The 26,160-nt window shown below is 43.4% G+C and overlaps 1 protein-coding gene across 1 annotated transcript in view; it reads left to right on the top strand.

Annotated features, from left to right (window-relative positions):
• Positions 1-4,477: 4,477 nt before the first annotated feature.
• LOC129443100 (tripartite motif-containing protein 16-like protein) overlaps positions 4,478-26,160 on the top strand; it is a 28,072-nt gene continuing 6,389 nt past the window's right edge. The window contains exons 1-5 of the mRNA XM_073855705.1: positions 4,478-5,070; positions 5,235-5,330; positions 5,409-5,642; positions 20,655-20,821; positions 20,932-20,981. Of these exons, the coding sequence (XP_073711806.1) occupies positions 4,480-5,070; positions 5,235-5,330; positions 5,409-5,642; positions 20,655-20,821; positions 20,932-20,981 (1,138 nt within the window). The 5' untranslated portion in view covers positions 4,478-4,479. The remainder of the gene's footprint in view (positions 5,071-5,234; positions 5,331-5,408; positions 5,643-20,654; positions 20,822-20,931; positions 20,982-26,160) is intronic.

Below are 26,160 nucleotides of genomic sequence, written 5' to 3'. Positions count from 1 at the left end.
TTGCATAAGATGTTAGCAACAGTTTTAAAAATTTTGCCATCCAAGTGATCTGTACCTGCAGTTTTTTCCTCTGGGAGAGAGAGCAACATCCTTTCAACAGTTTCCTCTCTAACTGTACCAAATGTCAATGAACAAGATTTATTCCTCATAATGTTCTTCACATTACTACAAGGTGAATCCTCAGGGTATGATAACATACTAGATCTTAAAATTTCAGTTTTCTTTATAAAAAAGTCATTCAAATGATTTGCTATATCCAAAGGTTTAGTGATTATTTCTGCTGCTGTTTCCAAATACTTATTAGAACACTTTGGCTTTTTACACATTATTTCATTTATCACTTTCCACAATTGCTTGCTATTATTTGATGAGTTACTAATCTTTTGACTAAAATATATTTTCTTTTTTAATCTATTTAGCTTTGTCACTTTATTTCTTAACATACAATAATACCTTTCATCCATATCACTTTTAGATTTTAGAATTTCAGCTTTGGCATTATCTCTTTCCCTCATAATAGATTTTAGCTCGGCATCTAACCAAGGAGCATTATTGCCTTTTATCGACCTTTTTCTAATTGGTGCATGTTTGTCAACTATTTTCACAAACCTATCCATGAAAATACGTAAAGAAGCATTAACATCCTCCTCGTCACAAACCGCCGACCAAGTGGACCTTTCAACATCTTCCACAAACGCATTAGAATCAAACGTTTTGTAAGACCTTCGATAGACAATCCTTGCACCAGATTTAGGCAATTTAGTTTTCTTTGTTGTGATGATTAAATTATGATCACTGCATCCTACTCCTACTGAGATGACATGTGAACACAACTTTGTAAAAATGTGGTCAATGCATGTTGATTTGAATTTACCATTCAGAGAAATTCTTGTGGGTTGTGTTACAATCTGCTTAAGGTTAGAAGCATTAGTTATAGTGATCATCTTTTTACGTAAATAACACTTCTTTGAGAACCAATCAATATTGAAATCCCCCAACAGAAAGATGTCTTTTGTTTGAGCAGATGCCTTCTCAATGTTATCACATATTTTTTCCAAATACTCTACATTCGAACTGGGAGGTCGGTAACCGCAGCCCACTAAAATGGGTTTGTTAAACTGAATATTTAACTGTAGCCATATCATTTCAATGTCGCTGCTCATCAAATCTTCCCTTGGAGTGACTACAATATTTTCTCTAATATAGAATGCAACACCCCCACCATTTTGATTTCTATCCTTTCTAAATAGTCTATACCCCTCAATAGCTAGCTGTGAATTATCAAAACTGGAGTCTAAGTGTGTTTCTGATAAAGCAAATACATGAATCCCATTGGAACAGATGTTTATAATTTCATGTACCTTATTTCTGAGACTACAAATGTTCAAATGAGCTAAAACTAAACCTTTTTTAGGCAAGTTTGAAAGTAAATTTGTCATATTAATAAGATTAAAACATCAAAGCAAAAACAAAACACAAACATCAGGATAAAAATTAACGGTCATGAGCAGTTATTCAGATGCTTGCTTCTGTCCATTTGCTGGCCAAATTATAAGCTTATCATACCTTAAACTGGCTCTTTCACCTTTCTCTCTTGCCTCTTTCAGTTTTGGCAGCAGTTCACGTCTCCTCTGCTGCACCAAATCAGAAAAGTCTTCATTGATATAAATGTTTGTACCCTTTAATTTCTTAGTGGAGGAAAGGATACGCTGTGTGATGTGGTAATCTGTCTGTGCTTATAGTAAAGTCCTGAGGAGGAAACGAACTGTGGAATACATACCTTTGCCCTAGTGTGCTGCCTCAAAGCAAACGAGAAGTCCAAGCCTCGTGAGTAACTTACCTGTGTAATGTGGTAATCTGTCTGTGCTTATAGCAAAGTCCTGAGGAGGAAACGAACTGTGAAATACCTATCTTTGCCCTAGTGCACTGCCTCGAAGCAAAAGAGAAGTCCAAGCCTCGTGAGTAACTTACCTGTGTGATGTGGTAATCTGTCTGTGCTTATAGCAAAGCCCTGAGGAAAGAACGAACTGTGAAGAGAGAGTGAAATGCATACCTTTGCCCTAGTGCACTGCCTAGAAGCAAACGAGAAGTCCAAGCCTCGTGAGTAACTTACCTGTGTTGTGTTGATCCATCTGTGCCCACAGCAACGTCCTGCGGAAGGAACGAACTGTGTGGAAGGAGTAAATTACTTACCTTTGTCCTAGTACACCGTCCCGAAGAGAGCGAGGGGCCCCAACAAGGAAAACCTAAGGCTGTAGGAGATACGGAGGAAAAATCAGATTAGTCGCAATCCCGCGTTGAAAACAAGTCACTAACAGTGGTTTACCTGTTTTGCCTCCAGGAGGAAGCGGAGGGCGCCACGGATTCAAGGACCAAGTGGACAGGAGTCCGGGCCCCCGCGCCATGGTCTAAGCCGCCCTGGGGGGCGAGAAGAAGTGTTTTTAAAGTGCCCTTTCCCCTTTTTCCCCTCCCCTTTCCTTATTTTTAATTATTTAAATAAAGATATTTTTAAACGTAGTATACTTGTCTGTCTGGTCATTGGAGTGGTCTTGGGAACCTCCTCGAGGTGGAAAGTAGAGAGGGGCGCGGCCTTTTAGTCAACTTGGGTCCGCCCCGGCCGTGACATGATGATCAAATACGCTTGGAAGCATGCTTAACTCTTTCCCCGTCAGCGTTTTTTTTTTTTTAAGTTGCCACCCAGTTTTAGTTTAATGCCTCACAGAAAAATTATCTTCTTTAAATTAACATAAAATATCAAATGAAAGAACAGACCATCCGCTTTCCAACAACAAAAAACAAACGTTTCATTTGTTCTCTTATCAGTTATCACCTCTCAAATTTTCCGCTAAAAGCGGAGATAATTCCATTTTTGTGAAGAACTTTTGTAAGAGATTAGATTCAGAGCCATCAAAACTTACATGTCACGCTAAATCCACCACAACGCTGTTGTGTCGAGTGAATGCGTCAGTGTATCAATTTAAGACAAAAACAACTCAGGGAACGTTTTCTCTTTATTGACGAAATGACATTGACATTATTGACATTTATCTGGATATCGCCCAAATTGTGCAAATGTAGAAAAATTAAAAATGATTAAAGACTGTGGTATTTATTTTCATAAATCAGTATGTAGCAACATTGGTACAGTGAAACTGGTGATGCAGTCTGAACCGTGGGTTTACCGGGGTATTTTATCACGGCTTAGAACGCGTTTCAACCAATCAGAATGAAGAACCAGAACGAGCCGTTTTATGATTAAAAACTGGACCGGAACTCGTCCAGGAAGACACAGACCCGACTGGACCCGATCAGCAAATATTCTTCAGCTAAATGCTATTAACAAGTCAATAAACAAATAGCGAAAATTAAACTTTCTGTCTTGCCCATATAGCCTTCTCCCTCCTGATTGCAGATGCACAATCCTCCTTGCCAAGAAATCCATGTTATTCCTCTCTTGCCGATTGAAATGCTTAATCCACTCATTATTTCAGCTTTAAAAGTCCACTTACAGTGACGGTGTTGAATACCGCAGGTGCATTTTTTGTTTCTCGGGTCAACTGGCATAATAATTTATACAGTTTGTCCATTCGGATGATAATAAAATTTGCTCGTTCAGTGCCACGTACGCTCTGCTGCTGCGGTTAGCTTTACTTCTTTGCTATCACCTCTGTGCTCTTTGAGCAGAGTCTGTGCTAAAACTTTAGATATAACAAGAAGACAGTCATTTTTCAATAGTGCAATAAACATTGGAGAAAGTTAAAGCAACACCAAATAGTTTTTTTACCTTAAAATAATGTTTCCAAAAAAGTTTCAGTCATTCATCCACTCAAAACAGGGTCAACAGCACTTTCACATTTGCTTTGCAGCCCTCTATCGGCCAAAACCGCACTAAAGAAGTTTTCAACCGCCGGGTCGCGGTCCTGTAGTTCGAGTGAAAACTAAAAAACCTTGCTTTACGGCAGACCTACAATCCAATCAGAGCCAGCTATGCTGCAGTATTTAAGACAGTGGTAATGAACAATTACGCTTCTAACCTGTAGGGGGAGCAAAGAGCAATAAGTCTTTAGTGTTGCTTTAAAAGTAGCCTACGATGCAAAATGTGGAATAAGTCCCACCTTCTAAATAAAATAGCCAATTGTCAAAGGTAAAGTCATTGCGTCACTGCAGAAGCTGACTGGTAGCCATAGAAACATTTAAAGAGCACATGTGTGTTAGGTGATTGGCTGGAGCAACCAAAAATAAAAATAAAATTTCACAATTTGAACTTCATAAAAATGTATGTGACAGTTAATATAAGATTTTGTTGCTGTTTATTAAATATTTTATTTAAATGGGAGTGTGTGTTCTTCGAGTGTGTGTCAGGTCCTGGGGTCTTCCGTGTAGACCCCTACCAGGAAGCATTTGAGGTTGAGAAAAGAAAGTGAAACTTTAGTGTCCATGTGCTGTTGAACACATTTCTGTATTGGTGCAGTCCGTGAAATGGCAGAAGCGAATCTTTCAGTGTCTCAGGATCAGTTCATCTGTTCAATCTGTCTGGATTTACTGAAGGATCCAGTGACCATTAACTGTGGACACAGTTACTGTATGAGCTGTATTACAGACTACTGGAATCAGGATAATCAGAGAGGAGTTTATAGCTGCCCTCAGTGCAGACAGATCTTCACTACAAGACCTGCTTTAGGTAAAAACAACATGCTGGCTGAAGTGGTGGAGAAACTGAAGAAGACAAAACTTCAGACTGATCGATCTGATCTCAGTTATGCTGGACCTGAAGATGTGGAGTGTGACGTCTGTACTGAGAGAAAATACAAAGCTATCAAGTCCTGTCTGGTGTGTCTTGAATCTTACTGTCAAACTCACTTTGAACAACATGAAGCTTTTCACACAGGAAAACGACACAAAGTGATTGATGTGACAGGAAGACTTCAGGAGATGATCTGCTCTCAACATGACAGACTCTTTGAGGTTTACTGTCGCACTGATCAGAGATGTATTTGTTTTCTTTGTACGATGGATGAACATAAAAATCACGACACTGTATCAGCTGCAGCAGAGACAACTGAGAAACAGGTATGAACAAATGCAAAATATATGAAATAAGGAAGTGAAGCGCAGCAGAGCCGCGTGGCCGGGGGCGCGCAAGAGCAGATGAATGACAGCTTAAGTAGTTTTAAAGATACTCGCTCAAACCCTTCTTGACCAGTTGAATTATCTGTTATAAATCTGTTGAACAGAGACTACTGGAGGACAACCAGAGCAAACTCCATCAGATAATCCTAGAGAAAGAGAAGGAGATTCAGGATCTAAGAGAGGCTGTGAAGATTCACACGGTGAGTTTTGATGAATAGAGAAACATAAATACTGTAAGAAGTGTTTGAGATTGAGTTTCAGTCTCTGTGTGTTAACAGATCTCTGCACAGACAGCAGTGAAGGACACTGAGATGATCTTTACTCAACTGATCAGATCCATTGAGAGAAGACGATCTGAGGTGATACAACTGATCAGAGATCAGGAAAAGACTGCAGTGAGTCGAGCTGAAGAACTACTGAAGAAACTGAAGCAGGAGATTGATGATCTGAAGAGGAGAAATGATGAGATGGAGAAACTTTCACAAACAAAAGATCACATCAGTTTCCTTCACGTAACTCAACACTATACACTACAACACAACATGCATGACAATAAATACATCTTAAAATCTGTTTAAGAGAGGATCATTGATGGAAAATGGAACCATACCATTTTTTTATTTAAATAAAGAGATGTCAGTCATTTAGGATATGTAAGCTAAACGTTCAGAATTTTTTTAATCCAGTAAATCAGGTCATGAAAGATGATTGAATTGATTTGACCTGAAGCATTGGAAAGTGTAGTGAACACAAACAAAAAAATCATTGCCGTTATGCCATATTTCTGTAGATTTTTAGATGCTTTTGTACTGATAACTTTGAAATGATTGACATATGTAGTTTTCTCGCAAAACAGTTACTACTACATAATAAAAAAATAATAAAGCTGGGAGTGTTGAAAAAATATTGTATACTTGATAAATCTTGAAGTGCAACTAAAGCCCTTTTCACACAGAAATTCCGTAAAATACACGTAAAATGCATCCTGGATTTTTCCGGAATAGTAAGAGTTTTTGTTCGTTCACACTGCCGAGATTACACGGCATCTGATGGTCCCGGAAAGACACGTGACATGTTGAAAGTCCCGCCCTCTCTTCTACGCAGCGTCTGAAGTTTGCATATTATATACAGTTGTGTTCAAAATTATTCAACCCCAACTGAAATTGATTGTTTTGGCCGGTTTGACATTGATTTTGATCATTCAGTCATCCTGCTTACAATTACATCAAAGAGGCATGTGTAGGTCAGACACATATAACATAACATTTATAATGAAATAACCACAAATGTCTTTTCTGTGCTCACATCATTATCAGTTTTATTCAACCCCCAAGTGACATTCAATCTTAGTACTTAGTACAACATCCTTTTACAGTTAAAACAGCTTTTAAACGTGAAGCATAGCTTGACACAAGTGTCTTGCAGCGATCTACGGGTATCTTCGCCCATTCATCATGGGCAAAAGCCTCCAGTTCAGTCACATTCTTAGGCTTGCGCACTGCAACTGCTTTCTTTAAGTCCCACCAGAGGTTCTCAATCGGATTTAAGTCTGGTGACTGCGATGGCCACTTCAAAATGTTCCAGCCTTTTTTCTGCAACCATGCTCTAGTGGATTTGGAGGTATGCTTGGGATCATTGTCCTGTTGAAAGGTCCAACCTCTCCCAAGCCTCAGGTTTGTGACGGACTGCAACACATTGTCATCCAATATCTCCTGGTACTGAAGAGAATTCATGGTACCTTGCACACGCTGAAGTTTCCCTGTACCTGCAGAAGCAAAACAGCCCCAAAGCATGATTGACCCCCCACCATGCTTCACAGTAGGCAAGGTGTTCTTTTCTTCATAGGCCTTGTTTTTCCTCCTCCAAACATAGCGTTGATCCATGGGCCCAAACAGTTCTAATTTTCCACAGAACACTATCCCAAAACTTCTGTGGTTTGTCCACATGACTTTTGGCATACTGCAGTCGACTTTTCTTATTCTTTGGAGACAGCAAGGGGGTGCGCCTGGGAGTTCTGGCATGGAGGCCTTCAGTACGCAGGGTGCGCCGTATTGTCTGAGCAGAAACTTCAGTACCCACATCTGACAAATCTTTTCTCAATTCCTCAGCAGTCACACGGGGACTTTTTTCCACTCTACGCTTCAGATAGCGCACAGCAGTCGCAGTTAGCATCTTTTTTCTGCCACGACCAGGAAGCGTTTCAACAGTGCCCTTTGCCTTGAATTTGCGAATGATGCTTCCTATGGTGTCTCTTGGTATGTTTAAAATCTTTGCAATCTTCTTATAGCCATTGCCCTTCCTGTGAAGATTAATCACCTCTTCTCTTGTCTTCCTGGACCATTCCTTTGACTTCACCATGTTTGTAACCACACCAGTAAATGTTTAAAAGGAGTTGAGTATCACAGTCATTTTAAAGCTGCCTAATTGGTGCTTATTAGGCTTTATTGCTGTTCCCTGACATCCATAGGTGTTTTCAATACCTGATTGAAAACACTTCAATGAACCTCTGTTCTTCAGAGTGGTAGTTCTTCAAGGGGGTGAATAATTGTTTCAATGAAGAATTCACAAAAGAAACATTTACTACTATATTACAAAACCAATTGATGTCATTTTAGTTGCATATGGTTCTTTAAGAAGTCATTGTAGGATTTCATTCTGAATACAATTACAAATGTACACTAAATTCCCTAAAACCCTTAACAGCATTGGGGGTTGAATAATTTTGAACACAACTGTATTATTTCTCTCTCCAGAAACAACTCGCGTGCATTTTTGTTTATAATAAGACTACAAAGGAGCGTGTGAATGCTCAGTTCTATGCTGGTGAATGATCTCAGCTTCAGAGTGGATATTTGACGAGCTCCCTGATTTCTGCTTTGATACAGTTTTCAGACATTTCTCATCGTGATTGTTTATATGCATTGAAAACCCACATTTTGACGAGCTGAACAATATATCTCGTTGGAATGACATGCGGGTATTTTCGTTTATTATAGCTCAAATGAGCACGTGACGCGATATTCTTTTATGCTGCTGAATGATCTCCGTTTCAACGCAGTAAGTAACGAGCTAACTTACCTGATATCTGCTTCAGTCCAGTTTGCTGACATTTCTCGTAGTGAATGTTGTAAATCCCTCATTTTAAAAAGTTGAACCAACTTCATGTTGCCATGACACGCGCTTCCTCACTACAGCACGTGCGTCATTGTTTATGCGTCTCATATATCATTTCCTGATAACTGCTTTAATCTAGTTTGCAACATTTCTCGTGGTGAATGTTTATATGCATGTTATCTGTCGTTGTAAGGAGCTGAACCATAACTTGTGTTGTGATGATGACGCGCGGGTCCTCACTTCGACACGCCCTTTACGGCATTCTTGTTCACACAGAGGGTTACCCGCGTATCTTACTAGGTCCTCTTTCCGGCAACGATCCCAGAAGATTAACGGAACGAGTTTTTGTTCACACAGACGCGTGTCTGGCAATTTTACGGGTATTTTCTGGGACCAGAGGTCTGTGTGAATGAGGTTTAAATGACAGCATGACAGTGGCGTGGGGGGGCTCATGCCCCTGGCCCTTTTGTCTCAAAATGTAATGAGTTTTCAAACTAGCTACAAGTAAGCTAAAATGGAAGCTACATTGCTACATTTACCCTACATGCTGCTAGCATGCAAGTTATGCTTAACTAAGTAGTAGAACTCGATTTCAGAGGCATTCTGAAAATGATGTTTAAGTAAAGAATAATTGACGACGAGCCATTGAATTATTAGAAAAATAATGCAAACCTGAAGTGGTGATGCTTGCTAAGTGGCCGTTACACCTCGGGTGTGCATTATTTTTCTATTATTCAACGTCCCGGAGTCAATTATTCCACTTATACTACAGTTACCACGCCTCAAGACATCGATCACATGATATATTTAAAGGGATTCGTCCATTTTTTGTACTTAAATCGCTATTGTGAGTAGGACTGTTTCTTCCACGTCTCATCCAATGGTTGCTTGTTCCAAAACGTCAAATTAAAGCTTGCAATGGAGGTTTGAGCCATTGATAGCATTCTAATGCAGTTATTAATGAAGTTATTAGAAAAAAAGCAAGAGCGACAAAGACACAGAGAGAGAAATAAAAGAAAAAAGAAAGAGAGCAAGAGAGAGGGCGAGAGAGAGAAACATTGTGTGAACAAGGCTACCCCTGTTCGTCTCTAAACAGCGCTGTTATTAACAGTGTTATTGCCTTGGAAAAGCGTCTGTCATGTTGTTTTTTTTAGTCTGTTATTACAGTTAACTATGCAAAGTGATATGGAACTGTAATGTGGTCAAGAGAGCTGCCTGGAACTATGTTCGCCGTGTGTTTCCCAGAAAATAATTGCACACCTCAAAACATTTCTATTTCAGAATCTAGTCAGAATCAGAAGTCAGAAGTCTGATACCGCTCCATTGGGCTATGATTATGAGGCATGTCTCAACCGAAAAATGCCTCTGCACTCAATTGGATAGACCCATGACCAATCAGAGCAACGGAGTGTGTGACGTATGTTGATTCGTAACGCTTCAAAAAACGTATGCTATTATATTGATCACAACATTAGTGTGTAGATTATAATCAGCGCGTCTTCCCGCGGACGATATGCACATCAAAAGGTATTGTACAGCAATATAAATGGTCATTTTAAGGCACTTCACAATAAGATTTGTACTGTCAATACATTGTAGATTGTAAGTTGAAAACTTAATTCTGTGCTGTGTTTGCCATCGAATTTGGACTAATACTGTAATATCAATATGACTAACAATTTCGTTTTGAACATCACATATAAACTTACATAATGAAATAAACGTGTCATCAAACGCAACATTTATAAGACTTGATTACCTTATCCATCAACGTGATTTCTCGTTCGCGTCTGATTGATGGCCATCAGCGGTTGAGTTAAAGACTACAAATCCCATAATTCCACGCTGCTTCAGAGCGTCAGTAAACAACATCATTGTTTTTGTTTGATCTGGCGCCGTCTTGCGGCGCATAAATACAAATTGTATCTTTAAGTATTTACTAAGTCATACAGTCAGACTCTTACCATTTGTACGTTAGGTGAACTTCATACACGGCGATACCCATTACGTTTGCTTGAAAAATATCGGGGCCTAGCATGTCCCTCCACTTTTTAAGCAACCACAATTCCAATTTTGTGGGCAGGGCTAAGATCGGCTGGCATCCAGGCTAGACACGTAGTATAACAGGAGTTAATTTACAGGCTGAGTCCGAAGCGGGAGTAATTATTATAATGTTGGCATTCTCTTCATCGCCAATTCCAGGAAGTAAACTTTTGCCTATAATCCGTGTGTTTATTGTAGTCCATGAAAAGAGATTTACATTGAAGATGATAACTCACGTCGTTGTTTACTTTGGTATTTGTACCTTTTACATATCGCCAACATGCACTAATACACACTTACACACTAAGGGAAATGTAAAATCGTGAATCGGACCATAGGTACTCTTTAAAGCTTGTAAAATCCAATTTACCAAATCTTTGTAATGAAGAGGGACCGAGGGAGCAAGTCAACTTCATATGTACACTTCAGGCAGCTCCATGTCCCACAATGCAACACGATTGTGACGTCACTTCAGCAACTCGCGCTTTGCACACTTCAAATGATGGAGGGGGCATTCTCCACTTTCCATGTGATCAAGGGCTTAGGCCGATCCATTTGAACCCACTTCAAGTGTTTTAGCAGTAGTGGGCACTCGTACAACATAAGCAATGAGGTACCTCTGAGTGCACGAGACTGAGGTAAGTTAGTGAGAGAAGGTCATAAAAACAAACTGGAACGCAGGGTAGGAATGATCCTCGAAAGCCAGAATTTTGAGGATGCTACGTCATCGACATCCGTCGACGGACTGTTCCAATGTCCAGGATCCTCGGAATTGCAACCAAGGACTGAGTCCTGCTTTCGAAAAATATCCCACAGGAAAGGATGCATATGTGTATCCTTCATGCTCTTCACGCTCTCAAATCACCCACAATCCTATGCGCGCAGTGCAGAAAGAAAACCTTTTTACTGACGTATTGACGCAATGACGTGCACTTGCTAGCCTGTTCCATTTATGTGTTCTTCCTCTGAAGGAACTGACTTGGAAAGACCAGTTCTGCCAAGGAAGTATCCTTCACATTGAGAAACAGCCCCTGATCGCATCAAGCCAAGTTCACATAACATCCCAGGATGTGTTATTGATCCTTCCATTTTATCAAGGATGCATCAGAAAGGAAATTTGTGTATACTTCAGACAGCCAAGTTTCCCAGAATGCATTTCGCATCAACGGCATGACGCTTAAAGCTTTAACAATATTCGAAATATTACTTGTTCTGTGTCATAAAATGTAATTTTAAGAGATGTTTATTTGCAAATATAGATGAATTAACTTCAAAGATGTGGTCAGTTAGTAAAGATAGTGCCTATATTAAAATTTCCCTTTGGTCATATGAGTTCCGGTGAATCAGCGGGTGGTCAGTGGCGTATAAACCGACGAGGGCAGCCTCATCTTGGCAAGTCCTTCTGATATTTGCTGCGATCTCAGTGCAGCTGCTCTGCCCTCCAATGTCTGATGATCAAACATAAAATATTCCCTTCCTTTGGATATATCAAACCGGCATTTTTTGTCTCATCAATTTATTTATCATTATTATTTATATGAAGTCTGTTATTTGTTATCCTTTTAACTGATGGTAAAGTTAAGTTTCATAACTTTAAATCACATATATTTTTATATAATCTTAACACTGTAGTAAATTACTGCGCTTTATTTTAAAACCTTTTTTAAAGTACGCATTAAAACCTTTGTCAAAAACAAAAGCTAACAAATCAGTCGGTGGGCATCTGAAAACAGCTTTTTATACAATTAAGCACTGCAGATGTTCACCAAGTGCTGTGAGAAAGGCTATAAATATCCACCTCCATCATCCTCACACGCAATATAATCTACTAGCTGGGTCTCCTTTTTTATGTGTGCAGAAGTGACGTAATGACGTAAAGATGTGGTTGAATTTCCCACGGAAATTCACCAGTACCACTGGAATTAAAATCATTACAAGCTTACCGTTTTGAATCGAGCTAAGGCAAGCAGATAGTTTTGAACACTGTCTGTTTTTTTAAACCCAAAAAAGTGCCAGACTGCAGCTTTAAAGGCAGAATAGGCAGGAATTATCTAAAAATACCAATGTGGCGAAGTGGTCTTTTTACAGCAATATTCAACACTCAAAAAATCTACAATAGACTACGCCACCCTGGGACTATACCAGGGAATCACAGTTCACTTAAAAATGTTATAAGGAACACAGGTTCATTCTACTGAACAAAGTGAGCAAGAGACGTGGGTAGCAAAATAGAATTTGTTTATTTGTACAAAAGTTTAAAATGCAGAAATAAAAGTAGTCACCCAGCCAATTACTAAAGCTGGAAATCACAATCCACAATAAGGATTCACATTTAATTCAGAGCTGTAGCCTATTGGCATCAGATAGGCTAAAAGAGGGAGCAAAAGAGGAGAATCACACTAAGTGCACACACGCACACACACACTCACTCCAATACCCGTGATTTTATCAGTGGTGCTCACACAGCATAACACAGCACACGGTGAAGGAAAGCCTCACTGCCGTCGGACACACAGCTCCAAATAACGCAGCCGCTTGCCACACCAAAAAGCAGAGCTGACGTCAGTATCCACGGGATAGAGATGAAGGAGATGCCAAACAGCATATATTAGATGTCCCAACTCAAACGGTAAACACACGGGAATGCTGGAACTAGGCAGTGTAACGAGCCAGACCGTGCGTAACGGTTGTTTACCATAGGCTCTACAGTGTACACAGAGCCCCCACAATGACACAAGCGGTGCTAGAATAGACACACAGCTGTGTGTTAACCACAGACCTCTGTTGAATGCCGGTAAACGGGAAGAGCGCAGGCACAGAACAAATGACGCACATCCGGCACGCACCAAACAGCCATTTATACACACCTCCCCTGCGGGACGATAGGCTACCAATGACATGACGTCACTACAGGGAGGATCTAACTACCCTGCCACAATCTACCCCTACTTTTTGTATCGTCGCCCCGACGATAGAATACGGCAACCCCACAATTCCCCTTATCAGTTCCAAGGCCTGAAAATGGCAGAAATCCCACTAGAAACAGACCCACCTAGGGGCACAGCCTCACCAGGCACTTCCACTGACCGTGGCAGGTGATGGACATTCGAGTGCTGGCCTGCTCTGGGCCTTGTTGACCTCCGCAAAGCCATTACCTCAGTACCTGGTTGGCCTGCAGACACGGTAACAAATCCCGAAGGGGGACCCATTTCCCCAGAACGGTGCTGTCCTTGGGCTACTGGTATCACAGGTACCGTCCCAGGGGGACAAGGGTCCGAGACATTCAAGGGAGCTTGAACAGCTGCAGGGGCTAAATCACTAACAGCCCGACTCTGAGCCTGGGGGGTTTCAGGCAGAGACATTAGCAAATCACCCTCTTCTGGCTCATCCTCTAAAGGCAGTGCCACCTCAGCCAAAGGCCTATCCTGAGGGCTCGAAACTGGATGGTCCCCCAGAATCCTAGCCTTCAACAAAGAGCGATGAACATGCCTTACCTTACTTAAATCATCAACCGGTGCAATGGTATACACCGAACCCCATTCAGCAGGTGCCTTCACTATTTTATACACAACTGGGCTCCACAAGTCTTGGATCTTATGGCGACCTCTCATGCCACACTCCCGGAGGTAAACCAACTGGCCCTCCTCCAGCGACACACACCGCACATTCTGATCATGATGTGCTTTACGTCTCTCCGCTGCAACCCTTAGACGATCACGTGCCCCTTCAAAGGCCACATGAAGCCTAGTTTGATGTTCCACCACCCACTCATGAACATTACCTACCCCTACCTCCTGGACTCTGCCCAGCAAAAAGTCAACTGGGAGCCGTGGTTCTTGCCCAAACATCAGAAAATATGGGGACTCACCAGTGGTCTGATGCGGGGTGGTATTGTAGCAGAAAAGTACTTGCGGAAGGCAAGACACCCAGTCCCTCTTCCGAGAGACAGGCAATGTGCGGAGGAAATTATGCAATGTCCTATTGAAACGCTCGCACTGGCCGTTACCGGCCGGATGGTAAGGAGTAGTGCGAGACTTCTCGACCTTGTACAACTGACAGAGTTGCTGGATGAGAGAGGATTCAAAGTTACGGCCCTGATCGGAATGAATCCGACCAGGGACCCCAAACTTGTAAAACCACTCGGCCACCAGGACCTGGGCCACAGTCTCTGCCCGTTGATCCCGTGTGGGGACAGCCATGGTGTACTTCGTGAAAACATCAGTCATCACAATGACATTTTCAGTTCCTGAACGAGAGGGTTCAAGCACAGTAAAGTCGATGGCTACGATCTCGTTAGGTCTTGAAGCCATCAAATGGCCCATAAAACTACGGGGGGTGGGACCCCCATGCTTAGCGACTTGGCACCTTTCACACTCCTGGCACCATCGTGCCACCTCTGAGGACATTCCAGGCCAATAGCACCGCTGCTGTACCAACTCAGTGGTACGCTCATTCCCCTGGTGCCCATGCTCCTGATGAAGCTGCCTCAAAACCTCAGACTTTAAGGTAGTGGGTAAAACCAATTGGAAACGTTCCTCACCTCCATCAGAGCGGAACACTCGTCGATACAATACGCCCTCTCTCTCCACGAACCGATCCCACTGACGGAGCAGAATCAACCCCAGCCTAGACAATCGTCTGCGTTCTTCTGCGCTAGGGAACACCTTTCGTTTCCAAAAGGGCAAAATTTCATTAATCGTGGGGTCCGCCTGTTGCAAAGAGCTCAAATCTGCAGCGGTATAACTGGGCAGGGCCGTGATCACCGCTTGAGTGGCTTGAACCGCTACCTGTGTACCCACCCCCTGCTGTACAGCATGAGGAACTGCAGTGCCTGGAAGCAAGTCCCCTAACATGCTAGAGTCAAGTGGGTGCTGCCTCGACAGAGCATCTGCATTTCTATTACATCTGCCTGATCGAGACCTCACCTCAAAAATCAAAAGCTGCAAGTTGTGCTGCCCAACGCTGTTCAGTTGCCCCAAGCTTTGCCGATGCTAGATGGCTAAGGGGATTGTTGTCTTTGAAGACAACACATTTGTGCCCCAACAAATATTCCCGGAACTTTTCAGCCATGGCCCACTTGAGCGCCAAAAACTCTAATTTCATAGAGCTATAGTTGTTCATATTGCGCTCAGTGGGCCTAAGACTGCGGCTGGCATATGCAATTGGCCGCACGGTTCCTCCCTGTTCTTGGGAAAGAACTGCCCCCAGACCACTGAAACTAGCGTCAACCTCCAGAATAAATGGCAAAGTAAAATCTGCGTAGGCAAGCACAGGGGCAGAGGTGAGTTTCCTCTTTAAGGCTTCAAAACTATCCTGACAAATCTCACCCCAGGCACCGTTAAAACTCACCTCTCTACGTTTCTTTGTCTTGCCACCTGCCAGTTCGGCCACCAATTTATGCAGAGGGGCCGCCAACTTGGCAAACCCCTCCACAAAACGGCGGTAATAACTGGCAAAACCCAGGAACGAACGCAACTCGGACAGACTTGTAGGAGTGCGCCACTGAGCTACCACTTCAATTTTACTTGGGTCTGTGGACACACCTTGAGACGACACCACATGCCCTAAATACTTTACCTCACGTTGAAAGAATGCACACTTTCCTAACTTGGCTTTTAGTCCTTCAGCCCCTAACCGACCCAAGACGACTTCCAGACGCTCCAGATGTTGAGCCACCGAGGAAGAGAACACCACAATGTCATCTAGATACAAGAGCAAAGATTGGCATTGTTGGTCACCAAACAACCTCTCCATCAGACGTTGGAAGGTGCTGGGAGCGTTACAGAGACCAAATGGCATCCTATTCCACTCGAATAGGCCAAATGGGGTACAGAAAGCAGTCTTAGGCCGGTCAGCTTCAGTGACAGGCACCTGATTGTACCCGCTGGCTAAATCCATAGTGGAGAACCAGCGGGCACCGGTCAGGGCATCAAGGGACTCCTCAATACGGGGCAAAGGGAAGGCATCCTTCCTAGTTTTAGAATTGAGTTGACGATAGTCTACGCACATTCGTAGACTACCGTCCTTTTTCTTAACTAAAACAATGGGAGACGCATAGGGGCTGCAGCTTTCCCTGATAACCTGTGCCTCAAGAAGTTGATTAATGTGGGACTTTACTACCTCATATTCTGAAGGTGGTATACGCCTGTACCGTTGCCTGACAGGGGTATCGTCCAGAAGCGGAATATCATGGGACAAGAGGTTAGTGCACCCCAGATCACCCTCATGGGCTGAAAACACAAATTTGGACTTGTGAAGCAAGGCCCGGACCCGGCTTTGCTCTTCCGCTGCCAAAACTGACAAATCTATGGCATCAATCTGGTCCTCCACAGTAGAGGGGACCAAGGCACTATGGGAGCCTACAGTAGCAGTTAAGGACCTTACTTCAGTAATACCTTCTGGCAAACTGATGACAAAGACACCACTCAATGTGCCTAAAGACGTCCTGGGGTAAAGAATCACCTCAGTGGTACCCACGTTCACAACCGGGATATACACCGTGCCCCGGGTCACTTGAACCAGTGCGGGGGAGGCCAACAAACCAGCAGGTAAGCCTGCATCTGGAGGCTCAAACAGCACGGGACCGGAAGCATAACATTCTGAGCAGGTTGCTGCTACCAACTTCATGGTACCACCTGGAATGTGACACACACCCTGCCCCCGCACCCTAACCCCCCCAACACGATCAACAGAGGTCTGGACACTAACCTTACTACAATGTTGTAATGCCTTTGTGACGGAGCTAGGGGCCTGTGACACCGCCGGTAAGTCAAAAAGGGATGTACCGTGTTGTCCAAAAAGTTCCTGGTAGCACCGGCCAAGGACATTCATCCCCAAAACACCCGGGACATGTCCACCGGCACCACCAGGAGGATCTCGAACAACCAGCACTCCACACTCCGGTACTACTTTACCACAAAGTTCGACATCGAGCTCCATATACCCGATATAAGGAATCGCAAGACCATTCGCCGCGGTAAGTTGCAACCATTGACAAGACCTAAGACGCTCCTGCCCCCATGGTTCAAAATACTTGTGAAAGCAACTCTCGGTGATTGTGGACACCATGGAACCGGTATCCACTAAACATGGCACTTGAACACCACCGATGAGCACATTAAGATGAGGGCAGGAGGACACCAAACGAGAGACAGAATTTAGACGGTTTACAACATTTGAGCCAAATGACTCCCCATCCGCGCTGTGACTCCGCAGCCCGGTGGGGATTAGTTTTCCGACGGCTGTGAAGATCGAAACTGCCTAGCCCCAGTCGAAGATGTACCCACTGCTGGAGCGCGAGGGAGAACACGTTCTCCATCACACTCTCGAGCAAAATGGCCAGAACGTTGGCACCTCCGACATACTATATTACTGTGACGTGGGGACCGGCTATATGAATTAGGGACCTGCAAGCGAGCGAAACCTTGGGTAAGTTGGTTTAACTGTTCTTGTTGTGCCTTCAACATTTCCCGTAACTCTGCTAGCTCCGACTTGGGAGGGGAGCTCAAACGAACTGCCTGCGACTCGCCCTGTATGGCATACTGGACCCCATAGGCCACTGGTACAGACTGACTTCGCCCTCTCGCACCCCCAGGCATTCCCTCCCGCTCCCAGCGCATTGCCTCGCTACGAACATCTAAGAGGGAAGAGGTAGGGTCACGGCGGACTAATTGTTTTAGTTCCCGACGAAGACCAATATCGAGCACATGCTCGACAAACTGGTCACGCAATAAAACTTCTGCATTTGGTATGGCATGCGGCGACTGCTGTTTTACCCCCTCCAAGAGGCCCATCAATGCAATAGAGAACTCTAAAAGTGTTTCTCCTTCCTGCTGCCTCCTGGAGAAAAATGCCTGTTGCAATGCTACATATGACAAAGAACACCCATACAATTCCTTTAAGGCCTGAATTATCTTATCTGGGTCCCCCCTCTCTGTCTCAGACCGATACCTGATCTCATCCCGAGCTTCTCCCTCTAAATGATCAAAAAGAAAGAATGCTTGATCAGCTCTAGACAAATGGCGAACCCGCATACAGGCTTGGGCCTCCTCTACCCATTCATTTATGGTAATACCGGGTCTCCCGCTAAATTTTGGGCACTTCCTATCTCGGGGAACAAACACAAATCGCTCAGTAGATGGGGCACTTGCACCAGCAGATTGCTGTGCACCAGAGGGTAAGGTGGTAGAAATAGGAGCTGTACTGGGACCTGGAATAACAATTTGAGTCTGTTCTTGTCTAAGTCTTTCATTATCAGCTCTTAATTGGGCCACAAGATCCCGAAGTTCTTGTAATTCTTCTGCCATAGCTAACTTTTAGTAAAACACTTACCACCAAGCAAGGCGGGGCAGAAAGAAAATTTGGACCTGAAACACAATCAGGGGAGATGGCCAAAGAGACCCTTCAAAGAGTCTACGCTGCTGTCTTGTTCCTGTGAAATAAAAAGAAAAGCAAATAATGGCAATACCAGCTGGTAAAGTAATATTCACCCACGTCTCTGCTCAATTTAGTGAGGACCCTGCCGACTATGCCAAAATGTGGCAAAGTGGTCTTTTTACAGCAATATTCAACACTCAAAAAATCTACAATAGACTACGCCACCCTGGGACTATACCAGGGAATCACAGTTCACTTAAAAATGTTATAAGGAACACAGGTTCATTCTACTGAACAAAGTGAGCAAGAGACGTGGGTAGCAAAATAGAATTTGTTTATTTGTACAAAAGTTTAAAATGCAGAAATAAAAGTAGTCACCCAGCCAATTACTAAAGCTGGAAATCACAATCCACAATAAGGATTCACAGTTAATTCAGAGCTGTAGCCTATTGGCATCAGATGGGCTAAGAGAGGGAGCAAAAGAGGAGAATCACACTAAGTGCACACACGCACACACACACTCACTCCAATACCCGTGATTTTATCAGTGGTGCTCACACAGCATAACACAGCACACGGTGAAGGAAAGCCTCACTGCCGTCGGACACACAGCTCCAAATAACGCAGCCGCTTGCCACACCAAAAAGCAGAGCTGACGTCAGTATCCACGGGATAGAGATGAAGGAGATGCCAAACAGCATATATTAGATGTCCCAACTCAAACGGTAAACACACGGGAATGCTGGAACTAGGCAGTGTAACGAGCCAGACCGCGCATAACGGTTGTTTACCATAGGCTCTACAGTGTACACAGAGCCCCCACAATGACACAAGCGGTGCTAGAATAGACACACAGCTGTGTGTTAACCACAGACCTCTGTTGAATGCCGGTAAACGGGAAGAGCGCAGGCACAGAACAAATGACGCACATCCGGCCCGCACCAAACAGCCATTTATACACACCTCCCCTGCGGGACGATAGGCTACCAATGACATGACGTCACTACAGGGAGGATCTAACTACCCTGCCACACCAATACATAAGTAAAATGTAAGTACTCTGAAAAAGAGAGTATAAAAATCAAGTGTCTGTAAAGTTCTCACCAATGTTTTAAACAGCTTATTTTTCCATTCACTCCACCCCCTCCCTTCTGGGTTTCTTCTAAAGCCACGCCCCCAAAACACATGTACGCGCTCGGAGCAGCATTTACCTCAGACACGCGGAGTGGAAGGAGCACGGTGCATGTAATAACATCATGTCACAATCACATGTAATAATACACCTAACTTTATCACTAGGAATATAAACAAATAGGATGGCTTTTAGTACTCACTATTACGCCAGTGTGTTTTGCATGGAAGAGTTTCCGTGATGAAAGCATTGCAGACTCTGACTACACTCCGGAGACAATACCGCTACCGCATCATGGACTCGAGGAAAAGCCACGCGATATTTACTCTTGTTTGATTGCTTCGTTTAATCGTTTGTTTGCCTTGTTTGCCTTCGCTGACTGCATATGCAGGTACTGTGAGTTCTGTATGCACTTTCTCTGCCATACTTTTGCTCTTCCTAGAGTGCCTCGTGCACGTTCGAATCAATCGGGTGTGTGCATGTGTGGGCAGATCCCATAGCAACAGGGGTGGTGCCATGGTCGCGAAAGAAAGTGATAGTCGCGCAAGCCAATCATTTGTTTCGTCCTGAATGGAAATAATTAGCTGTGTTTAAAACAGTCCTGAGACGTCTACAGACACTCGAGTTTTATACTCTCTTTTTCAGAGTACTTACATTTTAATTATGTATTTGTATATAAAGACAGTTTAAACAAATTTGTAAAAAAGTATTTTTGATAATTCCTGCCTATCCTGCCTTTAATGTATTAGGGCAAATAAATGACAAATTCCATTTCTGATTCGGCCAGTAAAATAAATGAGCAGAAATCTGATTGTTGGTTTGTGTTGATAGTTTTTGTCATTGTGTTGTGTTTATGTAGAGTTTTCAGTCTCTCTCTTCATCTCCTGGATCGACAGACAACATCATTTTTAGTTCTCTTCTATCTTTTGATGATGTGAGGAAATCTGTCACTCAACTGAAAGAAAAGGTGGAGGATTTCTGTAAAGAAGAGATTGAAAAGATATCTAGCATAGTTACAGTACAACAATGACACAACTATTTTCTCACAATAAGCCTTAAGGTAGCATATAAATAACAGAAGAAACTAAGTTTGATTTTACATGAGTTTAATTGTCCATTTTTTTTTTTACAGACACTGAAATTATTCCCATCAATGGACCCAAGACCAGAGCAGAGCTGATACAATGTAAGACATCTTAAATTCTACAAAGGTCACAACCTTGTTGACACAATACAGTATATATAATACATTGCACTTAGACAGTTTCATCGGACGTAGGTGTGGTGACGTGATTACGCGTCTGGTCAGAACTTTACTTCCGGTTTCTGTTTGTTTAATGGATTGACTAGTTACTAAACTGAACTCTTGAACAAATACCTGATTCCGCTGCTGAGCCCCAATCTTTTCCATGTTCGCACCAAAAGCACCTCAAAACATCATGCCGTACACTGCACAATGCAACTCACCTCATCGATACAGGTAACGTATTCCCTTCCAGCTTAAACATGCTTCCGCCAGCAGCATTAGCCCCACCTCCACAAGCCTTTCAGTCTGTTTTCTCCAATCCTTTCCCCTTTCCGTGGCCTGCAGCTCCACCATCGAGCTCCAGCGCGAGGCTACCTCCGCTGGCAGCACAAGCCCAGATACCTCTACCCTCCCTTCTCTTCTCAAGCCCCAGGCTGCGACACAGGGTATCTACAACAAATTATACCTGTGTTAGCTACCAACACCAAATCCCCTTACACCTTATTTTTACGATGCCCCTCCCACCAAACGCTTCAGCCCTGGAACCACCCCCAGTCTCACAACAACAGAACACAGATCCTCTAGGTACGGACGTAGACTTATCTTCCCTCCTTTCTCTGCTTCCTCCCCCTGTTTCAAACAGCCACATCAACTGTGGCGATTTTGCAGTCACATTAAAGAACCCACACAACCCATCACATGCACTTTCTTTTGCCGAGTTTTCACTGGCTTTCCCCAAAGATGACGGTAATTAAATGACTACCTCGTGATCATTGCAGAATTTGCTTTATCATACAATGGCACCAGGGTTCTAAATTAACTTTTTTGATCACAAGCCAATGTGGCTGGTAACTTTCTAAAGTTACCAGCCAATCAGCATTTCCACTAGCCAATTTTTTTCCGGTGAAAATAAGAGAAATTATGAGTGCCACAGAATGTATTTGATAATTTTATTAACATTATTGGCATGAAAACACATAAAGTGAGGCTTCTCCCAACAAAGCTCTCTTCAATGCGACCTGTCTTGGCAGTTTTAATTAACGTTAGGTTCTGTGATGACTTCGGGCACTCTCATGGTCCTTTACAGTCTCAACTTTAAAATTATAAGTTCCCACCACAAAATTGTTTGTTTCATTTTTTCTTTCGCGTACATGCGACAATCCTGACAAAACATGACGACATTTTTGTGATCAAACACAAGCTTTCTTTGTTTCTCTGTCTATATCCTTGCCTCTTCTCGCTCCCAAAAGTCTCCCTCATCTTCATCATACCTAACATTATTAACATGTTTAGACGCATAAATGGCATAAAATATTTGGAAATAATGACAGCAGAGAAATATTTTCAGCATTATACAATGATAGCAATGATTAATAACTTATTTTTACAAGAATATTTTCACAATATTTTAAGAAACCATTCATTTTATAACTGCTATACTAAAATAATCTTAGTCAAAGTTACTGCTAAGTGTTTATGGTGTCCTATATGGAGCGAATTTTGTGCCATAATTGTACAAACAAATCCAGCATGTTGCAAACAAACTCAATCCGCTTTGCAAAGGGAAACTCGACTCGCAAACAAACAGAAAATGCTTTGCAAGACCATGATTTTCTCACAAATGTGAACACGATTTTCTCACAAATGTGAACATGATTTTCTCACAAATGTGAACATGATTTTCTCACAAATGTGAACATGATTTTCTCACAAATGTGTGCAATCCAAAACAGCAGATGGCACTTTTTCGACTTTGTCAGACTTTTTCAACCCCCCAAAAACCCTGGATTTTACCTTAGACACCACCCCTGCTTATTATGGCAGCAACTGAATAAAGACATATTTCCTTTGTCGGGCTTCATGTTAAAGGTCCTGTTCTTTCTGTGTTTTTAAAGCTCACGTAACACACGCTGTTTCTGCATTTCTGATGTTAATCTGGAGTACCTATAGAGTAGTATGACATCCTTTATATCTCTGAAGAGTCTTTAGTTTAATCAGATTTATAAAAGAAAGATTAGCTTTACCGAATCTTTCCGATAACGTACGAAAAAATGAAGAAGGAGGAGTTGTACCGCGGGAGGAGCGAGTGCGAGTCATGCAACACTATACAACACTGTTTTAACTTATGATTCACTACATGTTCGTGTCATTTATATAATATGCACGCGACTATTTCCGACATAAGACAGAAGTCTTACTTACCGCGTGCAACTCATCATGACCTGGACCTGGAAAATCCACTGCATCAAACACACACGCAAAGCTCCGCTGCTACCCCGGATAATAAACTATATACAACACGCAAAATATGCATATTAATAACCCTGTTCTGAATTATTTGTAAGTGTGAACTCATCAAATTATGTTGTATCAACAAAGTTAGGGAGGAACACGTTCAAATAATCAACCTAATTACCTTGTAACTATGACCAGCTGTCGACAGTCAGCAATCAGGTGTCCACCTGATCGGCATCAACAGAAACCTATATAGACTGGAAATCAACTCACCCTCATTCCTCGATAGTTTCAGCATCCCTCCAACTCCCCTTCTCTGCACGATTGCCTAGTCACCTTCCTAACCAGACCGGGTGTATTGTTCTGTTTTCAGGCCTAAGGCAGAGCCTGGAATCCTCTCCCCGCCAGGAGGCACTCTGGGCTCAGGCCATTAACGAGCTCGGAGCCCTCTCCTCGGACAGCACGCCAAATATGCATATTAATAACCCTGTTCCAAATTATTTGTAAGTGTGAACTTGTGCGCCGGAAGTGGAAAGAGCATCGCTTCACCAGAAACCGGCCACGATCAGGTGCTCCATGTAAAGATCCCTGTCTGGGGAGTCCAAAGAATAGTCAGGAGAGTTCTCCAAGAGCCAAGAACCACTCGGGCAGAACTTCAGGAAGACCTTGCATCAGCAAGTACTGTTGTTTCAAAGAAAACGTCTCAGGTTACATATGTAACCCTGGTTCCCTGAGAAGGGAACGAGACCTTGCATCGCCATAGCAACGCTTTAGGGAACGCCTCGGCGTGACTGATCTGAAGCATGTGTAACACATAATCAAAAATTTGATGATTGTATATAGGCTGGATGCCGTGCGGACCAGGGGTATAAGAAGGCATCCCACACAAACACACTCGCTACCAAGTGTCGAAGCAAGTGCCTATAGGGATGCAGGGAGTATGGTATGGAGATGCAGCGTCTCGTTCCCTTCTCAGGGAACCAGGGTTATATATGTAACCTGAGACGTTCCGTTTCGAGGAACTCGAACTGCGTCGCCATAGCAACGCTTTGGGGAACGAGATGCCCACGCTTCCATACTACCAAATGCCTGTAGCGTGTATAACTGAACACAGTCAAGGCAAAGAACCTGGGACCCTAAAGAGGGGTCTAGGTCTAAATTATTTTTCTGACGAAGGTGAGTGTTGAAGGCCGCATCACATACGTCCTGGAGCGAAGTGCCTGACCCTAAAATTCTGCTGTTCCTGGTCCCCGCTCCTAAATTGGGGAGGACAAAGGGCCTGCAGAACAATGGGCCTCGGCACCTCAGGAATATAACCTGGCTTTGGGTGTAGAAAAGCCTTAGCCATCTCTGGTACAAACTCAGACCTGCAGGGGATACTGACAGGGCCTGAATGTCCTTCACTCGCTTTAGAGAGGTAATAGCAGAAGGAACACAGTTTTAAAGGCCAAAAACCTATCTGGCGAAGTCTCAAGTGGCTCCAACAAAGCCAACGAGAGCCCTTCCAGCACGACCGCTAGGTCCCAAGTAGGCACCCTAGTGCAAATAACAGGTCGCAACCTGCGAGTGCCACAAAGAAAGCGAGCAACTTATGGGTGTCTACCCACTGATGAGCCTTCCACAGGAGTATGGTAGGCAGAAACTGCTGCCGTTAAACCTTAATGGTGGAAGGAGTAAACTCATCAGAGAAATGCTCCTGCAGAAACCTCAGAACTATGTCGACAGGGCAGTAAACTGGGTCTGACAGATGAGCTGAACACCAAGAGGTGAAAATTTCCTACTTAAGGGAATAAAGTTTCCCCGTGGAGGGATAAACACAACTAGGGGGGAAGGCATACAGACGTAACCTCGGCCACCCCTGTACCATAGAAAACAACAGTGGGCAAAGTGTGGTGTCCTGGGTTGCAAACAGATCTACCTCTGCGCGTCCAAACCTTTTCCAGATGTGGTTCACCACCTCTAGATGAAGTTTCCACTCCCACCGGAGATGTCTGTTGTCTTGAAGGGGCATCTGCCACATTCAGGTGGCCTGGTATGTAGACTGCCCTCAGAGAGTCCAGAAGTGTATGGTAGACAGAAACTGCTGCCACCTATACCTTAAAGGTGGAGTAATGATATGGTCTCCACAACCTCAGTTGGTAGCATGACATTTTTCCAAAGGAGTATGGTAGGCAGAGACTGCTGCCCCCTTAACTTTAGGGTGGAAGGAGTTAACCCAGCAGAGAATTGCTCCTGCAGAAACCTCAGTACCACGTCAAGGGGCAGTTGACTGGGTCTGTCAGGTGAGCTGAACACCGAAAGGTGAAGTTTCTCTACTTTAGGGCATAATCTTCCTCGTTGAGGGAGCTCTCAAGTAATCATCTGGTTCCCACAACCTCATTCGGGAGCATGAGGTCCTTCCAAAGGAGCATGGTATGCAGAGACTGTTGCCACCTAGACCTTAAGGGTGGAAGGAGTTAAGCCAGCAGAGAATTGCTGCTGCAGAAACCTCAGTACCACATAAACAGTGCAGTTGACTGGGTTTGTAAGAGGAGTTAAACACCAATAGGTGAAATATTCTTCACGTAGGGCATAAAGCTCTCTCGAGGGTTGTCCAGACGAGATATGAGGTCCTTCTAGAAGGAGTATGGTAGAAGCAGAAACTGCTGCCACCTAAGCCTTAAGAGTGGAAGGAATTAAGCCAGTGGAGAATTGCTCCTGCAGGAACCTCAGTACCACATAAACAGGGCAGTTGACTGGGTCTGTCAGGTGAGCTGAACACCATGAGGTGAAGTTTCTCCACGTAGTGCCTAAGCTCCTGATGGAGCTCTGGAGTAATCATATGGTCTCCACAAGCTCAGTTGGGAGCAAGACATCCTTCCAAAGGAGTATGGTAGGCAGAGAC

The sequence above is a fragment of the Misgurnus anguillicaudatus genome, chromosome 18, assembly GCF_027580225.2.
Source record: "Misgurnus anguillicaudatus chromosome 18, ASM2758022v2, whole genome shotgun sequence".
Taxonomy (NCBI): domain Eukaryota; kingdom Metazoa; phylum Chordata; class Actinopteri; order Cypriniformes; family Cobitidae; genus Misgurnus; species Misgurnus anguillicaudatus.
This window is presented reverse-complemented; position numbering and strand designations above follow the sequence as displayed.